The sequence below is a fragment of the Panthera onca genome, chromosome B4, assembly GCF_046562875.1.
Source record: "Panthera onca isolate mPanOnc1 chromosome B4, mPanOnc1 haplotype 2, whole genome shotgun sequence".
Lineage (NCBI taxonomy): Eukaryota > Metazoa > Chordata > Mammalia > Carnivora > Felidae > Panthera > Panthera onca.
This window is the reverse complement of record NC_138345.1, coordinates 37,563,417-37,583,049: the sequence shown is the minus strand read 5'-3', so window position 1 is coordinate 37,583,049 and position 19,633 is coordinate 37,563,417. Positions and strand designations below refer to the sequence as shown.

The 19,633-nt window shown below is 37.7% G+C and overlaps 1 protein-coding gene across 8 annotated transcripts in view; it reads left to right on the top strand.

The window, feature by feature from the left end:
• The window catches only part of LOC132694882 (maestro heat-like repeat-containing protein family member 1), a 109,272-nt gene that overhangs the window by 14,207 nt on the left and 75,432 nt on the right, over positions 1 to 19,633 (top strand). For 5 of the 8 annotated variants that reach the window (XM_078450176.2, XM_078450177.2, XM_078450175.2 and 2 more), the window contains exons 3-4: positions 18,849 to 18,943; positions 19,272 to 19,394. In XM_078450176.2, coding sequence (XP_078306302.2) covers positions 18,849 to 18,943; positions 19,272 to 19,394 — 218 coding nt within the window. Of the gene's footprint in view, positions 1 to 2,600; positions 3,194 to 18,431; positions 19,002 to 19,271; positions 19,395 to 19,633 lie in introns of those variants that run through there. The other 3 variants (XM_060658726.3, XM_078450178.2, XM_060658725.3) reach the window with 3 other exon arrangements.

Genomic DNA, 19,633 nt, shown 5'->3' with positions numbered 1-19,633 from the left:
GAGGGAGGGAGGGGGGGAGAGAGAGAGAATCCCAAGCAGGCTCCATGCTGTCAATGCAGAGCCTGACACAAGGCTCGATCTCATGAACCTTGAGATCATGATCTGAGCCAAAATTAAGAGTGGGGACACTTAACCAACCGAGCCACCCGGGTGCTCCTTCCTCTTGCCTTTTCTTTCTGTCTCTTTTTTTAAAAATAAAAAAATGTTTATTTATTTTTGAGAGAGATAAAGAGTGCGAATGGGGGAGAGGCAGAGAGAGAGGGAGACACAGAATCCAAAGCAGGCTCCAGGCTCTGAGTTGTCAGCACAGAGCCCAACATGGGGCTTGAACCCACGGACTGTGAGATCATGACTTGAGCCGAATTCAGAAACTCAACCAACTGAACCAGCCAGGCACCCCTCCTGTTGCCTTTTTTTTTTTTTTTTAATTTTTTTTTTTACGTTTTTATTTATTTTTGAGATAAGGAGAGACAGAGCATGAACAGGGGAGGGTCAGAGAGAGGGAGACACAGAATCTGAAACAGGCTCCAGGCTCTGAGCTGTCAGCACAGAGCCCGATGTGGGGCTCAAACTCACAGACCGTGAGATCATGACCTGAGCCGAAGTCAGCCGCCCAACCGACTGAGCCACCCAGGCGCCACTCCTGTTGCCTTTTCTAATCAACTGCCTAGTTCTGCCTATTTTAACCTCCAAAGTATCTTTGTAATCTGTTCTTTTCTCTTCATCTCCACTGCTACTACCTTAGATCAAGTGACTATTATTTCTCACTCCTCCTCAAATCCACCTTCCACATTACCCAAAGGGTGATTTCTCTAAATCACAGATCCTCTGATATGTGAACCCTTCAAAGATTCCCCATTGCCATAGCATGGCAAACAAAGTTTTTCCTCCTCAGTTTCATTTTGTACACTTCCACCAAATATTGAACTCATTAATGCACTTAAGATATCAATTTTAACAGCTACATGACACTTACATCATTTGGAGATATTGTACATTTTTGATGGGTTCTGTGTGTACTTCCCTTTACCTATCATGTTGTCTCATGCCTCAGGGCTTTTTGTGTATCTTGTTCCTTCTCCCTCCATATTATCCCCTCTACTCTGTTTCATCCTGAGAAACCACACTCACCAGCCCATTCTTTCTGAAAGCTTCTCTAACTCTTACAGAATTAATTATGTGCTCATCTCTATTTTTTTCAGAACATTGTACATGCCTATAATATTGCACGTATTGTCCGATAATTGTCATGTGTTCTTTACTAAGTTCTTTGAGGTCAGCAATCATGTTAGATTTATCTTGAGGGGCGCCTGGGTGGCTCAGTCGGTTAAGCATCCGACTTCAGCTCAGGTCACGATCTCGCGGTCCGTGAGTTCGAGCCCCGCGTCGGGCTCTGGGCTGATGGCTCAGAGCCTGGAGCCTGCTTCTGATTCTGTGTCTCCCTCTCTCTCTGCCCCTCCCCTGTTCATGCTCTGTCTCTCTCTGTCCCAAAAATAAATAAACGTTAAAAAAAGAAAAAAAAAAAAGAAAAAAGAAGATTTATCTTGAATACCCTCACAATACCTATCATATAGACAATGCCAAAAATTTTTTGTTGAGCTCACTTGAATTAGGCTTTTTCTATAAACCTTGCTTTTAATAGACCATTTTCTAAATTGTCAAACTGTTTACATTTTCAAAAGAACATACTTAAAAATAACATTTTTTTAGATGAGAAAAGTAACATATGTTTATTTAAACTGAATGGTACTTATAGAAAAGTCCTTAGAAGAAAATAAAAATTCTTTGTAAATCTACCATCTGGATATGTTACCATTTTGATGTAAGCTCTTCCACTTTTTTCTGTGGACTCATATGTGTTTGTGTATATATGTGTGTGTGTGTGTGCATAATATATGTGTGTGTTTTTAATTTTTTATTTTGAGAGAGTGCAAGCGGGGGAGGGGCAGAGAGAGAGGGGGACAGAGGATCCAAAGCAGGCTCTGTGCTGACAGCAGAGAGGCCGATGTGGGGCTTGAATTCACAAACCCATGAGATCATGACCTGAGCTGAAATCAGACGCCCAACCAACTAAGCCACTCAGGTGCCCCTACATGTGTGTTTATATAATGTACACAAATACGTATATATTCATATATACTACACATATATGTATATGTGTAGTATATATGAATATATACATATATATGCATATATGTATACACATATGTGTATGTGTAATATATATGAATATATATGTATATATATAAAACAGTATGATACATACTTTTTGTAGCCTGTCTTTTTTAACTTAATGTAATATTAATGTTTTATCATGTCACTAAATATTATTTTACAAAATTATTATTACTTTTTAAAGATTTTATTTTATTTTAAGTAATCTTTACACCCAATGTGGGACTTGAACTCACAATTCTGAGATCAAGAGTTGCATGCTCCACCAATTAAGCCAGCCAGGGGCTCCTACAAAAATTTTTGAAAATATTTTTTAAATTATTAAAACAATTTTTTGTTAATATTTATTTACTTTTGAGAGAAAAACAGAGTGTGAGCAGGGGAAGGGCAGAGAGAGAGGGTGACACAGAATCTGAAATAGGCTCTAGGTTCTGAGCTGTCCACACAGAGCCCAATGCAGGGCTCAAACTCATGAACTGTGAGATCATGACCTGAGCCAATGTCAGATGCTCAACTTACTGAGCCATCCAGGTGCCCCCCAAATTATTTTTAATTACTGTACATATATGTATGTACTGTGATGTAAATATCTATGTATTGTTGAGTGTCAAGAAAATTTTGAAATTTTACTTATAGACGAATAATGCCATGGTAAATATTTTTGTATATAAACCCTGTGCACACCTTTGGTTCAACATAACGAGTTTATTGAATAGTTACTATGCAGCAGGTATTGTAAAGAAGTTATAATAAAGCCATTTCTCTCCAGGAGTCATAATTGGGGGAGGGGAAGCTCTATTCTACCTTCGGTTCTTTAGAATAGGAGCTGGTGGGTTAGTTCCAGGGTACACATTCCAGGTTTGGTTGCTAAGGTGTAATTGTTTCTCAATAATTGGGTAGTATTCCCAGGAGACACTTCTATGCCATCTCAACTGCTTCCTCATAGTGCTGTTGTCCATCTGGTGTGGGCAAGAAGGAGAGAAACAGGGACTGGAGCAGGGTCAGGCCTAGAGAGAAGGTGAGTCTGAACATGAGAAATGAACTAGACAGGGGTGGGAAAGGAATGGATTCAAGGGACTTTTTTTTAAAGTTTATTTATTTATTTTGAGAGAGAGAGAATAAGCAGGGGAGGACAGAGAGAGAGAGAATCCCAAGCAGACTCCATGATGACAGTGCAGGGCTCGAACCCATAAACCATGAGATCATGACCTGAGCTGAAACCAAGAGTTGGCCACTTAACCGACTGAGCCACCCAGGTGCCCCATTCAGGGGACATTTAATAAGTAAAATTCTCTGTCCTGGCAGGGCTGTGGATGGTGTGGGAGAGAAGTCAAAGATGACTGAGACTTAAGCTCTGCCCAGAGATAGGGATTAATTTTGGGATGGAGAGAAGATAATATTTTCAATGTTGGATGTGCTGAGTTTTAAATACTACAAGAAATGAAGAAGTCTAAAATATAGAAATAACTATTTGCAACTTAAGGCCTAGGGAGACAGATTTTGTTACTCTGAAATTACTCTATATTTTTCTAACGAAGTTTAAAATTTACCAATTCTCTATTTTTCTTCTAAAGAAGATAAGGATCTTAAACTCCTTAATTAGCCTGCAACCTCACCCTTCTCATCTTTTGTGCTGTGTTGTCTAATGTTTTCATTCCATCATGGTTTTAACTCCCTCAAATTAGAGGTTATTATTATATTTCATAGTCAATACTTATTTAAACTTACCAACCTCTCAGTCTCCTAACAGAAAATAAATTACACACTCAAATTAGGATAATTCAAGGACAGTTTAACAAATAAATTAAAGCAACTATTTCTAATGAGTATGTGTGAATAGAGATTAAGAAACCCACAAGATATTAGGGTACCTGTGTGGCTCAGTCAGTGGAGCATCTGACTCTTGATTTTGGCTCAGGTCATGATCTCAAGGTAGTGGAATTGAGCCCTGTGTTGGGCTCCACACTGAGCGTGGAGCCTGCTTAAAATTCTTTCTCTTTCTCTCTGCCCCTTCCCCCTGCTTGTACTCTTCCCTCTCTTAAAAAAAAAGAAAAGAAAAGAAAGAAAGAAACCCACAAGAGATAGTATAATATGCTGGAGCTGATAGCAACCAGAGTTTTATCACCCCTAGACCTGAAGGGATCTGGGGAGGGAGCCACCATGAAAAGCTGAAAGGAGAGTAATACATATAGGGCTATCATGAGAGAAATAGTGACCTCAAGGTATACACCCAGCCAAAGACCACCATGATAGGAGGAAACAAAAATATATGCTCTGATCTGACATCTTTTCTTTCTGCAGTGTACTATTAGGGCTCCCCATTGGCAAAACCCAGTTCCAAGCCAGAGGACAAGGGAGTTTATTTGATGTAGCCTCCAAAGCATTTAGCAGAGTGTAGAAGAGTGTAGGCAAGATCTGGAGAGCCAACAGAAGATATTCAGGATACAAAGTGTTTTACTAATTCTTAGTACATAACTAATACATTTCTTGAATCTTCCTCCTCCTTTCCAGGTTTATTTTATTCCTTGCTGAAATAAGGAAATATACTAGTATTTCTTTCATTGGGGGCTTACAAATAAAAAATTTCTTAGCCTATCTGGAAATGTCTTCATTTAGCTTTCATTCTTGCATGATATAGCTGAGTATAAATTTCTAGATTGATAGTTATTTTACCTTATTTATTCATTCATTCATTCATTCATTTATTTATTTGAGAGAGAGAGAGAGAGTGTGTGTGTGTGAGTGAGCAGGGGTGGGGCAGAGGAAGAGAGAGAAAGAGAGAGAGAGAGAGAGAATCTCATGGGGCTCAATCTCATGACCCTGATATCATGACCTGAGTTGAAATCAAGAGTTGGATGCTTAACTGATTGAGCCACCCAGGTGCCCCATGGTTATTTTCCTTCAAAACTTGGAAGCTATTATTGCGCTGTCTTCTCTGTTGTTGCTCATGAGAAGTCTGTCTGGTAGTCTTGCCTTTGTAGTTAATCTTTTTTCTCTGAAGCATTTAGTATTCTTTTGCTTTCTCTGGTCTTTTATTTTATTCCAGTGTATGTAGATATGGATCGATTTTCTTTATCCTGTGAAAGACTTGGTGTTCTTTTTCAATCTGAGGATTCATATTTCCTTTAATTCTGAAAGACCAGACATTTTCACTTCAACTATTAGCTCTTGCCTGTTTATTCTTTTGGAATTCCCATTAAGTGTATATTGGAGTTTTTCATCCATCTCTCTAAACTTCTCTTTTATTTTCTTTTCTATATGTCTGTGCTATATTCTGGGTCACTTTTGCTACTCTTTCTTCCAATTCACTAACTCACTCTTTAGCAGTATCTTGTCTACTATGAAGCCTATCTACTGAGTTGTTTGATGTCTATGTTTTTCTTTCTGCATTATCTTTTAAAAATATAACTTCTTGTTTCTTTTATGTAAAATCCTGTATTCTTTTTATAAAGATTTTTTTATGTTTACACACTTTTTAAAGACAGAGAGAGAGCACAAGCAGGGGTGGGCCGGAGAGAGAGAGAGGGACACAGAATCTGAAACAGGCTCCAGGCTCTGAGCTGTCAGCACAGAGCCCGACACAGAGCTCGAACCCACGAACCGTGAGATCATGACCTGAGCTGAAGTTGGATGCTTAACCGACTGAGCCACCCAGGCGCCCCCTGTATTCTTCTTACAGTTCCTATTTTTTTATTAAAAAAATTTTTTTACGTTTATTTTTTGAGGGAGGGAGAGAGAGAGAGAGAGAGCGTGTGAGTGAGTGGGGGAGGGGCAGAGAGAGAGAGAGAAAGAGAGAGAGAGAGAGAGAGAGGGAGACACAGGATCTGAAGCAGGCTCCAGCCTCTGAGCTGTCAGCACAGAGCCCGACATGGGGCTCGAACCCATGACCAAGAGATCATGACCTGAGCTGAAGTCAGATGCTTATCCGACTGGGCCACCCAGGATCCCTTACAGTTCCTGTTTCTTAATTTAAAAACTATTGTGTTGGGGCACCTGGGTGGCCCAGTTGGTTAAGCATCCAACTTCAGCTCAGGTTCCTTCAGGAGATCCAGCTTCAGATCTCCAGGTTCCTGAGTTCGAGCTCTGTGTGGGGCTCTGTGCTGACAGCTCAGAGCTTGGAACTTACTTCTGATTCTGTGTCTCCCTCTTTCTCTGCCGCTCCCCTGCTCATGCTCTGTCTCTCTCTCAAAGATAAATAAACATTTTTAAAAAAACCCTATTTTGTTAAATAAACACACAGAAAGGTGCATGAAATGAGTAAGTAGACGTCAATGATTTACCACAAATCAAATATCTGTGTCACCACCATCCAGATCTCTCTATTGTGATCCTTCCTAGTCATTACTCCCTTCCAAGATAATCATTAATTTAAAACATTTTATTATTGAATTATAGTTGACACACAATGTTATATTAATCTCAGGTGTACAACAGAATGATTTGATGACTCAATATATTGTGCAATGCTCATTACAATAAGTGTAGTTACCTTCTGTCACCATACAGCATTATTACAACATTATTGATTATATCCCTATGCTGTCTTTTCATTTCTGTGACTTATTTATCTTATAACTGGAAATTTGGACCTCTTAATCCCCTTCACCTACTTCACCCATCCTTCCCCTGCACCCTTTCCCTCTGGCAACCACCAGTTTGCTGTCTGTATTTATGAGTCTGTTTCTGTTTGTTCATTTGTTTTGGTTTTTAGATTCCACATAGAAGTGAAATGGTTATTTTTTTAAATAAAAATCACATTCTTGCTTTTCTTTAAAGTTTTACTACCTAAATTTGCATTCTGAAACACAGTAGTTTATATTTGTCTGTTTTTGAGTTTTTTGTAAATACAATAATGAAGTATGTATTATTTTGTCTCTGGCATCTTTCACTTATTTTGTATTTGTTAGATTTACCCATATTGTTGCAGGAGATTGTGGTTTGTTTATTTGCATTGTTATATAGCATTCTATTATGTTAATTTGTGTGAATATATCACACTTTATCCATTAGGATGATATTGGACATATGAGTTGCAGTTGGGGGCTATTATGGATAATGGCGCTATGTTGCTATGCACATTATCTGTTGCTATTAGTAAGCATGCATTCCACTAGCTGTGTACCCAGGAAAGGATCATGGAGTATGCGTATTTTAAGCTTTAGAAGGTAATAACAAATTGTTTTCCAAAGTGGCTGTATTATTTTACATCCCGCTAGTAGTATGTGAAAATCCCCATTGTTCCAATCCTTGCTACACTAGTTATTGTAAACCTTTAAATTTAAGCCATTCTGGTGGGTGTGTTGCAATATACTTTTGTGGTTTTAACTTCTACTTCCCCAATTCCTAGTTAGGCTGAGCCGAACCTTTACATGTGTTTATGGACCATTTGGATATCCTCTTTTATAAATTCCGCTTAAGTCTCTTACCTATTTTTTTATTTGTGTTTTTCTCTGATTTGCAGGGGATTGTTATATATTTTGGATATGGTTACTATGTTGATCTTATGGATGATATGTATCTTTTTTCACTCTGAGCTTTACCATTTTTACTCACCTAATGGTGTCTTTTGATGACTGGTGAATTTTAATTTCTCTCTTACATTTTATTTTAATAAAATACCAAACCTATAGAAAAGTCGAAAGAATAATGTAATGAACACTTATTATTCTTCAACCTACATTCACCAATTTGCTAAAATATTTTGCCATCTTTGTGCTCATCTCATATTGTCTCTGTCTCTGTCTCTCAATCCATACACAGACACACACACATAAAGATCTGAATCATTCCAAATTAATTTCACACTTATATTATAGACTTTAAGTATTACAGCATGTATCCCCTTAAAAAAAAAGGAGGGCGTGCCTGGGTGTCTCAGTCAGTTAAGCATCCAACTTCGGCTCAAGTCATAATCTCGCAGTCCGTGGGTTTGAGCCCTGCATTGGGCTCTGAACAGCTCAGAGCCTGAAGCCTGCTTCAGATTCTGTGTCTCCTGTTCTCTGCCCCTTCCCCACTCATGCTGACTCCCTCTTTCTCTCTCTCTCACAAAATAATAAGTAAACATTAAAAAAAAGGAAATTCTAATAACTTTATTATCTCAAGGAACTTAATATTGATACAATATTATTATTGTCATATAGCCTATGGTCAAATTTCCCCAAGTATCCTTGAAATTTTCTTTATAGCTAGAATTTCCTTTCTAGCTGTTTTTCTCCCCAGCTAAGATCCAATCAAAGATGATTATTGCAGGGACGCCTGGGTAGCTCATTCAGTTAAGTGTCTAATTTTGGCTCAGGTCATGATCTCACTGTTTGTGAGTTCGAGCCCTCCTGTCGGACGGAGCCTGCTTCAGATTCCGTGTCTCCCTCTCTCTCTGCCCCTCCGCTGCTCACGCTGTGTGTGTCTTTGTCTCTCAAAAAGTGAATAAACATTAAAAAAAAAAGATGATCATCGTATTCTCCTTTCACTTAAAATAGTCCACTCAACATTTTTGCCTTTACTTGTCTTGTAGAATGTCCCATAATCTGGATTTGACTAACTGTTTCCCATTTTAGATTCAGGTTAAACATAGTGATACTATGTTTATAGTACTACATGGCGATATGCATTCCCCATGGCATCATCAGGAACACATAACATCAGTTGTATTATTGATAATTTTAAGTTTGATCATTTGGTGTAGTGGTATCCATCAGATCTCTCTATTGTGAAAGTACTTTCTTCCTGTTATAATTAATACATGACATGTATGGTGATGCTTTGAGGCCTTGTCAATATTTTGTTCCTTGATATTTCTTGACTGCATCAATTATTTCATTTGTAGTTGTATTTCTATCATTCTCTCCCCCACTATAACTACCATGCATTTTTTAGCTCCAATTTGGGTCCATGGATTCCTTCCTTTTTCTTTTTTCTTAAATGGATTTTATTTAATTTATTAAAAAAATTTTTTTTTAATGTTTATTTATTTTTGAGACAGAGAGACATGGAGCATGAGCAGGGGAGGGGCAGAGAGAGAGGGAGACACAGAATCTGAAGCAGGCTCCAGGCTCTGAGCTGTCAGCACAGAGCCCGATGCGGGGCTCGAACTCAGGAACTGTGAGATCATGACCTGACCCGAAGTCAGACGCTTAACCGACAGAGCCACCCAGGCGCCCCTCTTAAATGGATTTTAAATCTATTATCATTCTTTTTTGATGTTCAAATTGCTGCTCATTTGGATAGTGAGAGAAACCTTTAATCTGGATCTTTTGTCCTTTTAATGCATACCCATTAGTTTTTGATCACTTCCCTGTTTCTGGCACAAAAAGGTAGAGACTTATCTTGTACTTTTCCTACTCCCAATCAGTAATCAACCATTTCTCCAAGAAGCTTTTTTTTTTTTTTTTTTTTTAAGACCAGGCTATGAATGGTATGTAGAAAGTAGATTTTAGGTAGTAGGTGTGGTCATTGCTTCTAGGCCTCTTCAGTGGACACAGTGATACTTTAAATCAGGAATTATTAATTAAATTATTTAAAATTAATTAAAATTTGAACATCATGGGCTCCCATTCCATATTTGCATCTGCCTTTTTCCATGGTAACAGTCCTGTTTCCTGAAAAACAGTTTGTTTCCTACAATATACAGAATAGTTTCAGAATCACTACCCCAATAACACTACCAATAACAAACTCAGTAAGTAAAGTTCAAGGCTTCTTTGCAGGTCTTTTTATCTTTAGAAGATATCCCAATAAGGGCATATGCTTAAGGTATTGTGTTTAAAAGTTACTGGAATACTTTTCTGTGTAGTTATATAATCACTTTCATATGCAGTTAGGTTCACTTCTTTCTGTTTTATTCATTTATAGGGTCTGTCTTTTTTGTCCCATTTGGATTTAGCTTATTTTTGAATACATGAAACATTTACATGGTTGAAAAGTCAAAACTTTATAAAGAGGTAAAGCCAAAGAGGTCTTTTTTTAAGCTTATTAATTTATTTTTAGTAATTTCTACATCCAGCATGGAGCTTGAGCTCACAACCCTGAGATCAAGAGCTGCAGGCTCTTCTGACTGAGCCACCCATGTGCTCCAAGCCGAAGGAGTCTTGATCTCATATTTCTCTCTTTCTCTTCCCTCACGCACTAATAAGTAACCATTTCTATTAGTTTCTGGTTTTATCCTTTCTCTGCGTTTTCTTTTCAAAAAGGAGCAAAACTTAGGGGCACCTGGGTGGCTCAGTTGGTTAAGCGTCCAACTTTGGCTCAGGTCATGATCTCACTGTTCGTGGGTTTGAGCCCCATGTCAGGCTCTGTGCTGACAGCTCAGAGCCTGGAGCCTGCTTTGGACTCTGTGTCTCCCTCTCTTTCTGCCCACCCCTCCCACGCTCTCTTTCTCAAAAGCAAATAAATAAACATTAAAAAAAATAAGCAAAACTATACACATACATAAGAATATATACATACACAAAAATGTACACATATATTATCATTTTATTACACAAAAGGTAGCATAATTTTATATCATTTTGTGGAGATCTTCCTCACATTTTAGCTGCACATTCCCCCACTGGGGAAGGTACCATAGTTTCTTCATCCAGTTTCCGATTGATAGGCATTTTGTTTCCAGTATTTTGCTGTTACAAGCAATCCTACGATGAGTGATTTTGTCCACATATTGTTTCATATTTATAGAAGAGAAGCTTCCAGGTAAATTTTAGAAATGGAATTTGCTGAGCAAAGAGTTAATGTGTATGTGATTTTATTAGATGTTGCAATACGTCACTCCATTGGGGTCATGCCATTTTGTACACCTACCAGCAATGTATGGCAGAGTTTGTTTTTCTAAGCTTTATTGGCTTTGAAAATTTTGTCAATCTGATGAGGGGAGAAATTGATCTTGGTGTAGTTTTTTTAAAAAAAATTAATGTTTATTTATTTATTTCTGAGAGAGAGAGAGAGAGCAAGCAAAGGAGGGGCAGAGAGAGAGGGAGACAGAATCCCAAGCAGGCTCCATGCTGCCAGCACAGAGCTCGATGTGGGGCTGGAACCCACAAACCATGAGCCAAAACCAAGAGTCAGACATTTAAACAACTGAGCCACCCAGGTGCCCCCCTTGGTGTGGTTTAAGTTGCTGGTGTGTGTGTGTGTGTGTGTGTGTAGACCTTGTAATGGGTTAACATTTTATTAAATTTTATTTTTTATTTTTTAAAATTTACATCCAAATTAGTTAGCATATAGTGCAACAATGATTTCAGGAGTAGATTCCTTAGTGCCCCTTACCCATTTAGCCCATCCCCCCTCCCACAACCCCTCCCATAACCCTCAATTTGTTCTCCATATTTATGAGTCTCTTCTGTTTTGTCCCCCTCCCTGTTTTTTATTATTTTTGCTTCTCTTCCCTTATGTTCATCTGTTTTGTATCTTAAAGTCCTCATATGAGTGAAGTCCTATGATATTTGTCTTTCTCTGACTAATTTCACTTAGCATAATACCCTCTAGTTCCATCCACGTAGTTGCAAATGGCAAGATTTCATTCTTTTTGATTGCTGAGTAATACTCCATTGTATATATGTACCGCATCTTCTTTATCCATTCATCCCTCAATGGACATTTGGGCTCTTTCCATACTTTGGCTATTGTTGATAGTGCTGCTATCAACGTTGGGGTGCATATGTCCCTTCGAAACAGCACACCTGTATCCCTTGGATAAATACCTAGTAGTGCAATTGTTGGGTTGTAGAGTAGTTCTATTTCTAGTTTTTTGAGGAACCTCCATACTGTTTTCCAGAGTGGCTGCACCAGCTTGCATTCCCACCAACAATGCAAAAGAGATCCTCTTTCTCCACATCTTCACCAACATCTGTTGTTGCCTGAGTTGTTAATGTTAGCCATTCTGACAGGTGTAAGGTGGTATCTCATTGTGGTTTTGATTTGTATTTCCCTGATGATGAATGATGTTGAGCATTTTTCATGTGTCAGTTGGCCATCTGGATGTCTCCTTTGGAGAAATGTCTATTCATGTCTTTTGCCCATTTCTTCACTGGATTATTTGTTTTTTGAGTGTTGAGTTTGATAAGTTCTTTATAGATTTTGGATACTAACCCTTTATCTGATATGTAATTTGCAAATATCTTCTCCCATTCTGTCGGTTGCCATTTAGTTTTGCTGATTGTTTCCTTCGCTGTGCAGAAGTTTTTATTTTTATGAGGTCCCAGTAGTTCATTTTTGCTTTTGTTTCCCTTCCCTCTGGAGACATGTTGAGTAACAAGCTGCTGTGGCTAAGATCAGAGAGGTTTTTGCCTGCTTTCTCCTCAAGGATTTTGATGGCTTCCTGTCTTACATTTAGGCCTTTCATCCATTTTTTAAGTTTATTTTTGTGTGTGGTGTAAGACCAGTGGTCCAGGTTCACTCTTCTGCATGTCGCTGTCCAGTTTTCCCAGCACCACTTGCTGAAGAGACTGTCTTTATTCCATTGGATATTCTTTCCTGCTTTGTCAAAGATTAGTTGGCCATACGTTTGTGGGTCCATTTCTGGGTTCTCTATTCTATTCTATTGTTCTGAGTGTCTGTTCTTGTGCCGGTACCATACTGTCTTGATGATTACAGCTTTGTAGTATAGCTCGAAGTCTGGGATTGTGATGCCTCCTGCTTTGGTTTTCTTTTTCAAGATTGCTTTGGCTATTCGGGGTCTTTTCTGGTTCCATACAAATTTTAGGATTATTTGTTCTGGCTCTGTGAAGAATGCTGGTGTTATTTTGATAGGGATTATATTGAATATGTAGATTGCTTTGGGTAGTATCAACATTTTAACAATATTTGTTCTTCCTATCCAGGAGCATGGAATCTTTTTCCATTTTTTGGTGTCTTCTTCAATTTCTTTCATAAGCTTTCTATGGTTTTCAGTGTATAGATTTTTCACCTCTTTGGTTAGATTTATTCCTAGGTATTTTATGGGTTTTTATGGGTTATAATTTTTTATATATTATTATTATTATTTAATTTTTTAAATGTTTATTTATTTTTGAGAGAGCACACAAGCAAGCAGGGGAGGGGCAGAGAGAGGGGGACAGAGGATCTGAAGCATGCTCTGTGCTGACAGCAGTGAGCCCGATGTGGGGCTCAAACCCACAAACAGTGAGATCATGACCTGAGCTGAAGTCCAGACATTTAACCGACTGAGCCACCCAGGTGCCCCGAATTTTTATATATTATTGCTTGATTTAGTTTTTTACTCAAAAAAAAAAAAAAAAGTTTTTCACATCTAAAGTCATGAGAAAGATTGGCCTCAGTGTTCTGTTTTTGTACAATCTTTTTAAAGTTTTAGTATCACCATAATGCAGGTTGAGTAATGTTCCCTTCCCTTTTTTTTTTTTTTTTTTATTTTCTGGAAATTTTGTGTATAAGTGGAATTATTTTTTCTTTAAATGTTTAGTAGAATGTATTGATGAAGCTGTTTTTTTTTTTTAATTTTTTTTTTCAACGTTTTTTATTTATTTTTGGGACAGAGAGAGACAGAGCATGAACGAGGGAGGGGCAGAGAGAGAGGGAGACACAGAATCGGAAACAGGCTCCAGGCTCCGAGCCATCGGCCCAGAGCCTGACGCGGGGCTCGAACTCACGGACCGCGAGATCGTGACCTGGCTGAAGTCGGAGGCTTAACCGACTGCGCCACCCAGGCGCCCCGATGAAGCTGTTTAAGCCTGGAGTGTCTTTGTGCAAGGCTATTATGAGTTAAATTTCTTTTTCTTTTTAAATTTTTTGTATACTTAAATTTTTTTTTTAATGTTTATTTATTTTTGAGACAGAGACAGAGCATGAGCAGGGGAGGGGCACAGAGGGAGGGAGACACAGAATCTGAAGCAGGCCCCAGGCTCTGAGCTGTCAGCACAGACCCTGATGCAGGGCTTGAACTCATGAACTGCAAAATCATGACCTGAGCCAAAGTTGGACACTCAATTGACTGAGCCACCCAGGCGCCCCAAGTTAAATTTCTTTAGGAGCAGGGACTATTCAGTTTTTTCTACTTATGTCAGTTTTAATAGAGCATCCTTTTTTTCTAGGAATTTGTCCAATTTACTGAAAACCTTTAAATTTGTCATAACATTGTGACCTTTTGAGATTGATTTTTTCATTTAACATAATACTCTTGAGATCTACCCAGGTTGTTGCATGTATCAATAGTTTCTTTCTTTGTTTCTTTGTTTCTTTCTTTCTTTCTTTCTTTCTTTCTTTCTTTCTTTCTTTCTACTGTTTATTTATTTTGAGAGAGAGAGAAAGACAGAGAGAGGCAGGGGGAGGGGCAAAGAGAGAGAGAATCCCAAGCATGCTCTGTGCTGTCAGCGCAGAGCCCGATGTGGGCCTTGATCCCACAAACTGAGATCATGACCTAATGCGAAATCAAGAATCAGACTCTTAATCGACTGAAACACCCAGATGCCCCAATAGTTTTTTTGTTTTGTTTTGTTTTGTATTTTAGTTGCTGAGTAGTATTCTATGGTATGGATGTACTATGGTTTATTTAGCCATTCATGTATTGGAGGACATTTTGGCTGTTACTAATAAAGCTCTTTTGAACTTTTTCTTTCTTTCTTTCTTTCTTTCTTTCTTTCTTTCTTTCTTTCTTTCTTTTTTTTTTTTTTTTTTTTGCTGGGTTGCTGGCAAGCCAAGGATGGTGATTAAGGAATGAGGGGGTGGGACTGGGACTGGCAACAAAACTTTCTGGATAGTGAGCACCACTGCATGTCCCACAAACATACCATGCCACAGGAATGGAAGAGTAGAAGCTCATCTTGCAGATTTTTCTAGCTCCATCTACTTAATAAAGCTTAACATCATCATGTCAACTAGCAAAGAAGAAATGTTTCAGGGTCCAGTTTCAGTATTAGAGTGAAGCATGAAGGGGTAGATTTGGAGCTAAGAGGCAACAAATTGATAACTAGAACACAGGGTTTTACTTCCTTTAGTTTTTAACATGTCTTATTTACATTAAGCTAAAAATATACATATGACGTTTTCGGAATGTTATACCCATATTATTACTGACAATGAGACTATTGAACGCAGTTCAAGATTTCTTTTTGTCTTTAGAATATACACCATTATTATTGTACAAACAAAATACTGGATTTTAAAATCACCCGAAATAATTTCTCTCCTGATTTTTTTCTCTCTGATTTCACTAACAATATGCAATGAGCTTTGTTTGTTTCAGTTTGTTTTCGATTTTTGAGGATTACTCTATTTCTGACTTGTACTTTTTACTTATACAAAACATTTACTTTATTTCAAATTAATGTTTATATTTAATGCTGTAAACTCCCTTATAAAGAGTTTTAGCTGCCTCATAGCAATTTTGACATGTCATATTTTTGTCATTCAGTTGAAATATTTCCTAATTTCCACTGAGGTTGCTTCTTTGTTCCATTGTTTATTTAGAAGTATATTTCTTAATGTTCAAACATATGAAGATTTTGAGGTTATATTTTTATTATTTCTAGCTTAATCACATGTGGACAGAAAACATGTTCTATATGAACTTAGTTGTTTGAAATCTGTGGATTCTTGCTGTATTGCCCAGCACACAATCGATATTATATGTTTTATGTATGCTTGAAGAGAATATACATTCTGCAGTTGTTGGGGACAGTGTTCTGTAGGTTCCTTATATAAATTTGTTAATAATAGTTTCCAAATCTATATTCCTACTGATTATCTTTTTGTTCTATCAGTTCTGATAGGTGTTAAAAAACCTGACATTTTAAACCTGGGTTTATCAGTTTCTCCTTTTTGTTCTATCAATTTTTGCTTTATACATTTTGAGGTTATGTTATTAAACTCATCCAATGTAAGAGTGTATCTTCTTGGTGAACTAAATCTTTTATTAATATGAAATGATGTTCTTTAGTACTGCTCTTTGCCTTAAGATCTATTGAAGATCTGCTGCTAATCTAGCTATACTAGCTTTTTTTTGGATTCATGTTTGCTTGATATATCTTTGCCTTTCCTTTTCTTTCAGTCTTTCTGCATCCTTTTCTTGAGATGTGTCTCTTGTAGATAGCATATGATTGGTTTTATTGTTAATTCAGTTTAGACATCTTTTTCTTTTAATTGGAACATGTAATAAATTTACATTGAATGTAATTACTAGTATATCTGGGCTTAAATCTACCCTCTTTAAAAGCATTTTCTGAATATGCCACCTCTTATATGTCTCTAATTTCTCTATTTTCTTGCCTTTATTTGGATTGAATTTTTTAAAAAAATCATTCTATTTTCCCCTTCGATTACCTAATTATTTACACATTCTTTTATATTTACTACAGTGGTTATTTAAAACTTTATTTAATGTTTATTTATTTTGAGGGAGAGAGAGACAGAGTGCAAGCAGGGGAAGGGCAGAGAGAGGGAGACACAGAATCCTAAGTAGGCTCCACACTGTGAGCTGTCAGCACAGAGCCTGACATGGGGCTTGAACTCATGAACCATGAGATCATGACCTGAGCTGAAGTTGGACGCTTAACCAACTGAGCCACCCAGGTGCCCCTACAGTCGATATTTTAGACTCTTACTCTATAGGGTAGAGTACAACATCCATCTTGATATTTCTTTACTATCTTTTAGCATCTCTTGTTGCTGTTAAGGAACTAGCTGATTGTTATTCCTTTGTAGGTAATTTGTGTTTTATTCTAGTGGCTCTAGAATTTTAATTTTTATCCCTGATGTTCTGCAGTGTCACTGAAACATCAGTTTATCTTTATTTGTCCTGGTGAGTACTTGGGTTACACTTCCCATCAGAGGATTCTTGTCTTTTTTTTTTCAATTCTAGAAAAGTCTCAGTTATCTTTATATATTACCATCCTGCCATTCTTTTGGAACTCCTCTCAATCCATCCAACACACCTGCTACTTGTTCTTTTATTAAAAATTATTTTCTTTATTTTCCTACATTGCACACTGGGTGAATTCCTCACTATTTTCTAATTTACTAATTCTTTTTTTTAAACTTTTTTTTTTAACGTTTATTTATTTTTGGGACAGAAAGAGACAGAGCATGAACGGGGGAGGGGCAGAGAGAGAGGGAGACACAGAATCGGAAGCAGGCTCCAGGCTCTGAGCCATCAGCCCAGAGACCGACGCGGGGCTCGAACTCACGGACCGCGAGATCGTGACCTGAGCTGAAGTCAGACGCTTAACTGACTGAGCCACCCAGGCGCCCCTGATTTACTAATTCTTTAACTGTATTCAGTCTTGATTATATATTATTTGTTGAGATTTCAAATTTTGATGCCTATGTTTTTCATTTCCAAGTTTTCTAATTGGTTCTTTTCATATCTACCTATAAATTATTTCATTCTGTCTTTATTTGTTCTTTTAAGATGGAAATTATTTCTTCACTTTTTTAGCATCCTAAGCACATTCATTTGATGATAATGAGGAGGAGGAGGTGGAGGAGAAGAGGATGGTGACAATGATTATCATTATTATTATTTTATTAAAGTCTTTGAGAGACTGTTTTACAAAATTAATCTCCTCTGAAGTAATTTCCTGTTCCAATTGTTGATTTTGTTATGTTGTCTATCTTTTGTAGCATTAGATTTCTACATGTCTTTGGGAACTTGAGTTTGTTTATTTTAAGTAGCATCTCTCTATTTCTCTTCCTTTCCCTCTTTCTCTCCTTCTGTGTAAAACACTTCCTTTCTAGTTGCTTTTTGTGACTGTCTCATTTGCACCCCTACTCCTGATCTAATGTCCAGAACCTGGTCTTAAAATGACAGTAAGTGGCTCTTCTCCTGTAGAGATATGGGGATGTTGTGGATTCAGGTAGAGTGCCAACAGTTTCTAATTGAGAATAATAATCAATATTTACTGAGTTAATACTATATGCCAGGCACTATTCTACATATATTATTTCATATAATGTTCCTAACAGTTCTATGAGTTAGATACTACTACTACTATTGCTACGACTACTATGACTATTACTTCTACTATCACTACCACAATGATGACCATTTTACAAATGAGTAAATTAAGGCATGTTAAATAATGCCTTTAGTGAAGACAAACCAGAACATTTGAATGAATGAATGAATGAATGAATGAATAAATAATCCATTGTTGCTGGTAGCAGATAGACTGAACTCAGACCAAATTAATTTTCTGGCTTTTTTTCCCTATCATTATTAACCAAAACTATGGGTATATGTCACTGGAATATAAGTTTGTAGTTTATAATAGCCAATTTTATTAATATGAAATTATTTTATTTCTATGAAATTTTTGTAGTCCTATAGACAAGTACTCTCCTACTCCAAATCTCTATCCAACTCTCACCCATAGAAAGCACTTTATAATGTCAAGGGAAAAGATGTGATCCAAAGGGCAGGCTGAAATGCTGAAAGTGATACCTAATAGTACCTATCTCATCTTTTTTGACTCTCATGTTAATTTTTATTATACTTATTTTACATATGAATAAATAGAGTCTCCAGGAGTTAAATAAATTGCCTAAGGATATATTGCTAGTGGGGGACAGACTCTGAGTCAGGAGCCAAACTTGTGTCTTCTGATTCTTAATTATTCTTTGCATGTTTTCATCATACCATGATACCCACCTGTGATGAAATACCCACCTATAGCAAGAGAGAAACAGCTCCCCCTCCTCACCATTTTTATTTCTTATAGAGATGTTTATAGTTATGGTAGGTTCTTCAGAGATCACGGACAGGAACTTGGATGTCTCAGAAAAGAACATCAAGGATTTTATGGAGGCACTCCAAGTTGCTGGTCAGGTGAGGACATCTCAGACATCTTCCTGGCTCCAGCCAGCATAGGACCATCTCGATCAAGGTATTTGGTTGGGCACACACCCACTGTGCCAGGAGAGTGGGAAAATTTCCAGTCAGCAGAGCACTACTTGGTCCAGTCCATTCATAGCTCCAGGTCTAGTTCCAGTGTTCCTAGTCTGGCCCATATTCTTCACTCCTCAACCTCTGGTCCAGCTTTAATCCTCTTCCTAGATTCACTCCTCCTCTTCCTTTCTTGACCAGGGATCATTATTCTCTTTATTATCTTTACCCTTCAACCTTCCTTTCTTCTTGAGTCCCCTCTCTCCTATAGTTGTCAGCAGACAATGTCTTACAAACGCTCAAGTTGCTGAAAGTCAAAATCCTAAATAACAAGATGGCAACTCCACGATGCCAGAAGGTGACAGATATCATCGTTGACTACATGAAGACCATGGTGAGGAGCTGTGCCTCTGGGTTGGGAGCTTTGGGGAAAGAAAGCACCCCAGGTATGAGCCCAAGAGTTCTTTCTGGTGGATAATGACACTTGGAAACTATGTGAAAACTTGGATATGAGTATCTCATTTCTAAACAGTTTGCTGGAGTCTGTATCTTGTACTGTGAGCCTATCTCAAGAACTGTGACATAGACAGAACTGGAAGATACAGTAGTGAAGTGAAGTGGTGAGGCAGGAGG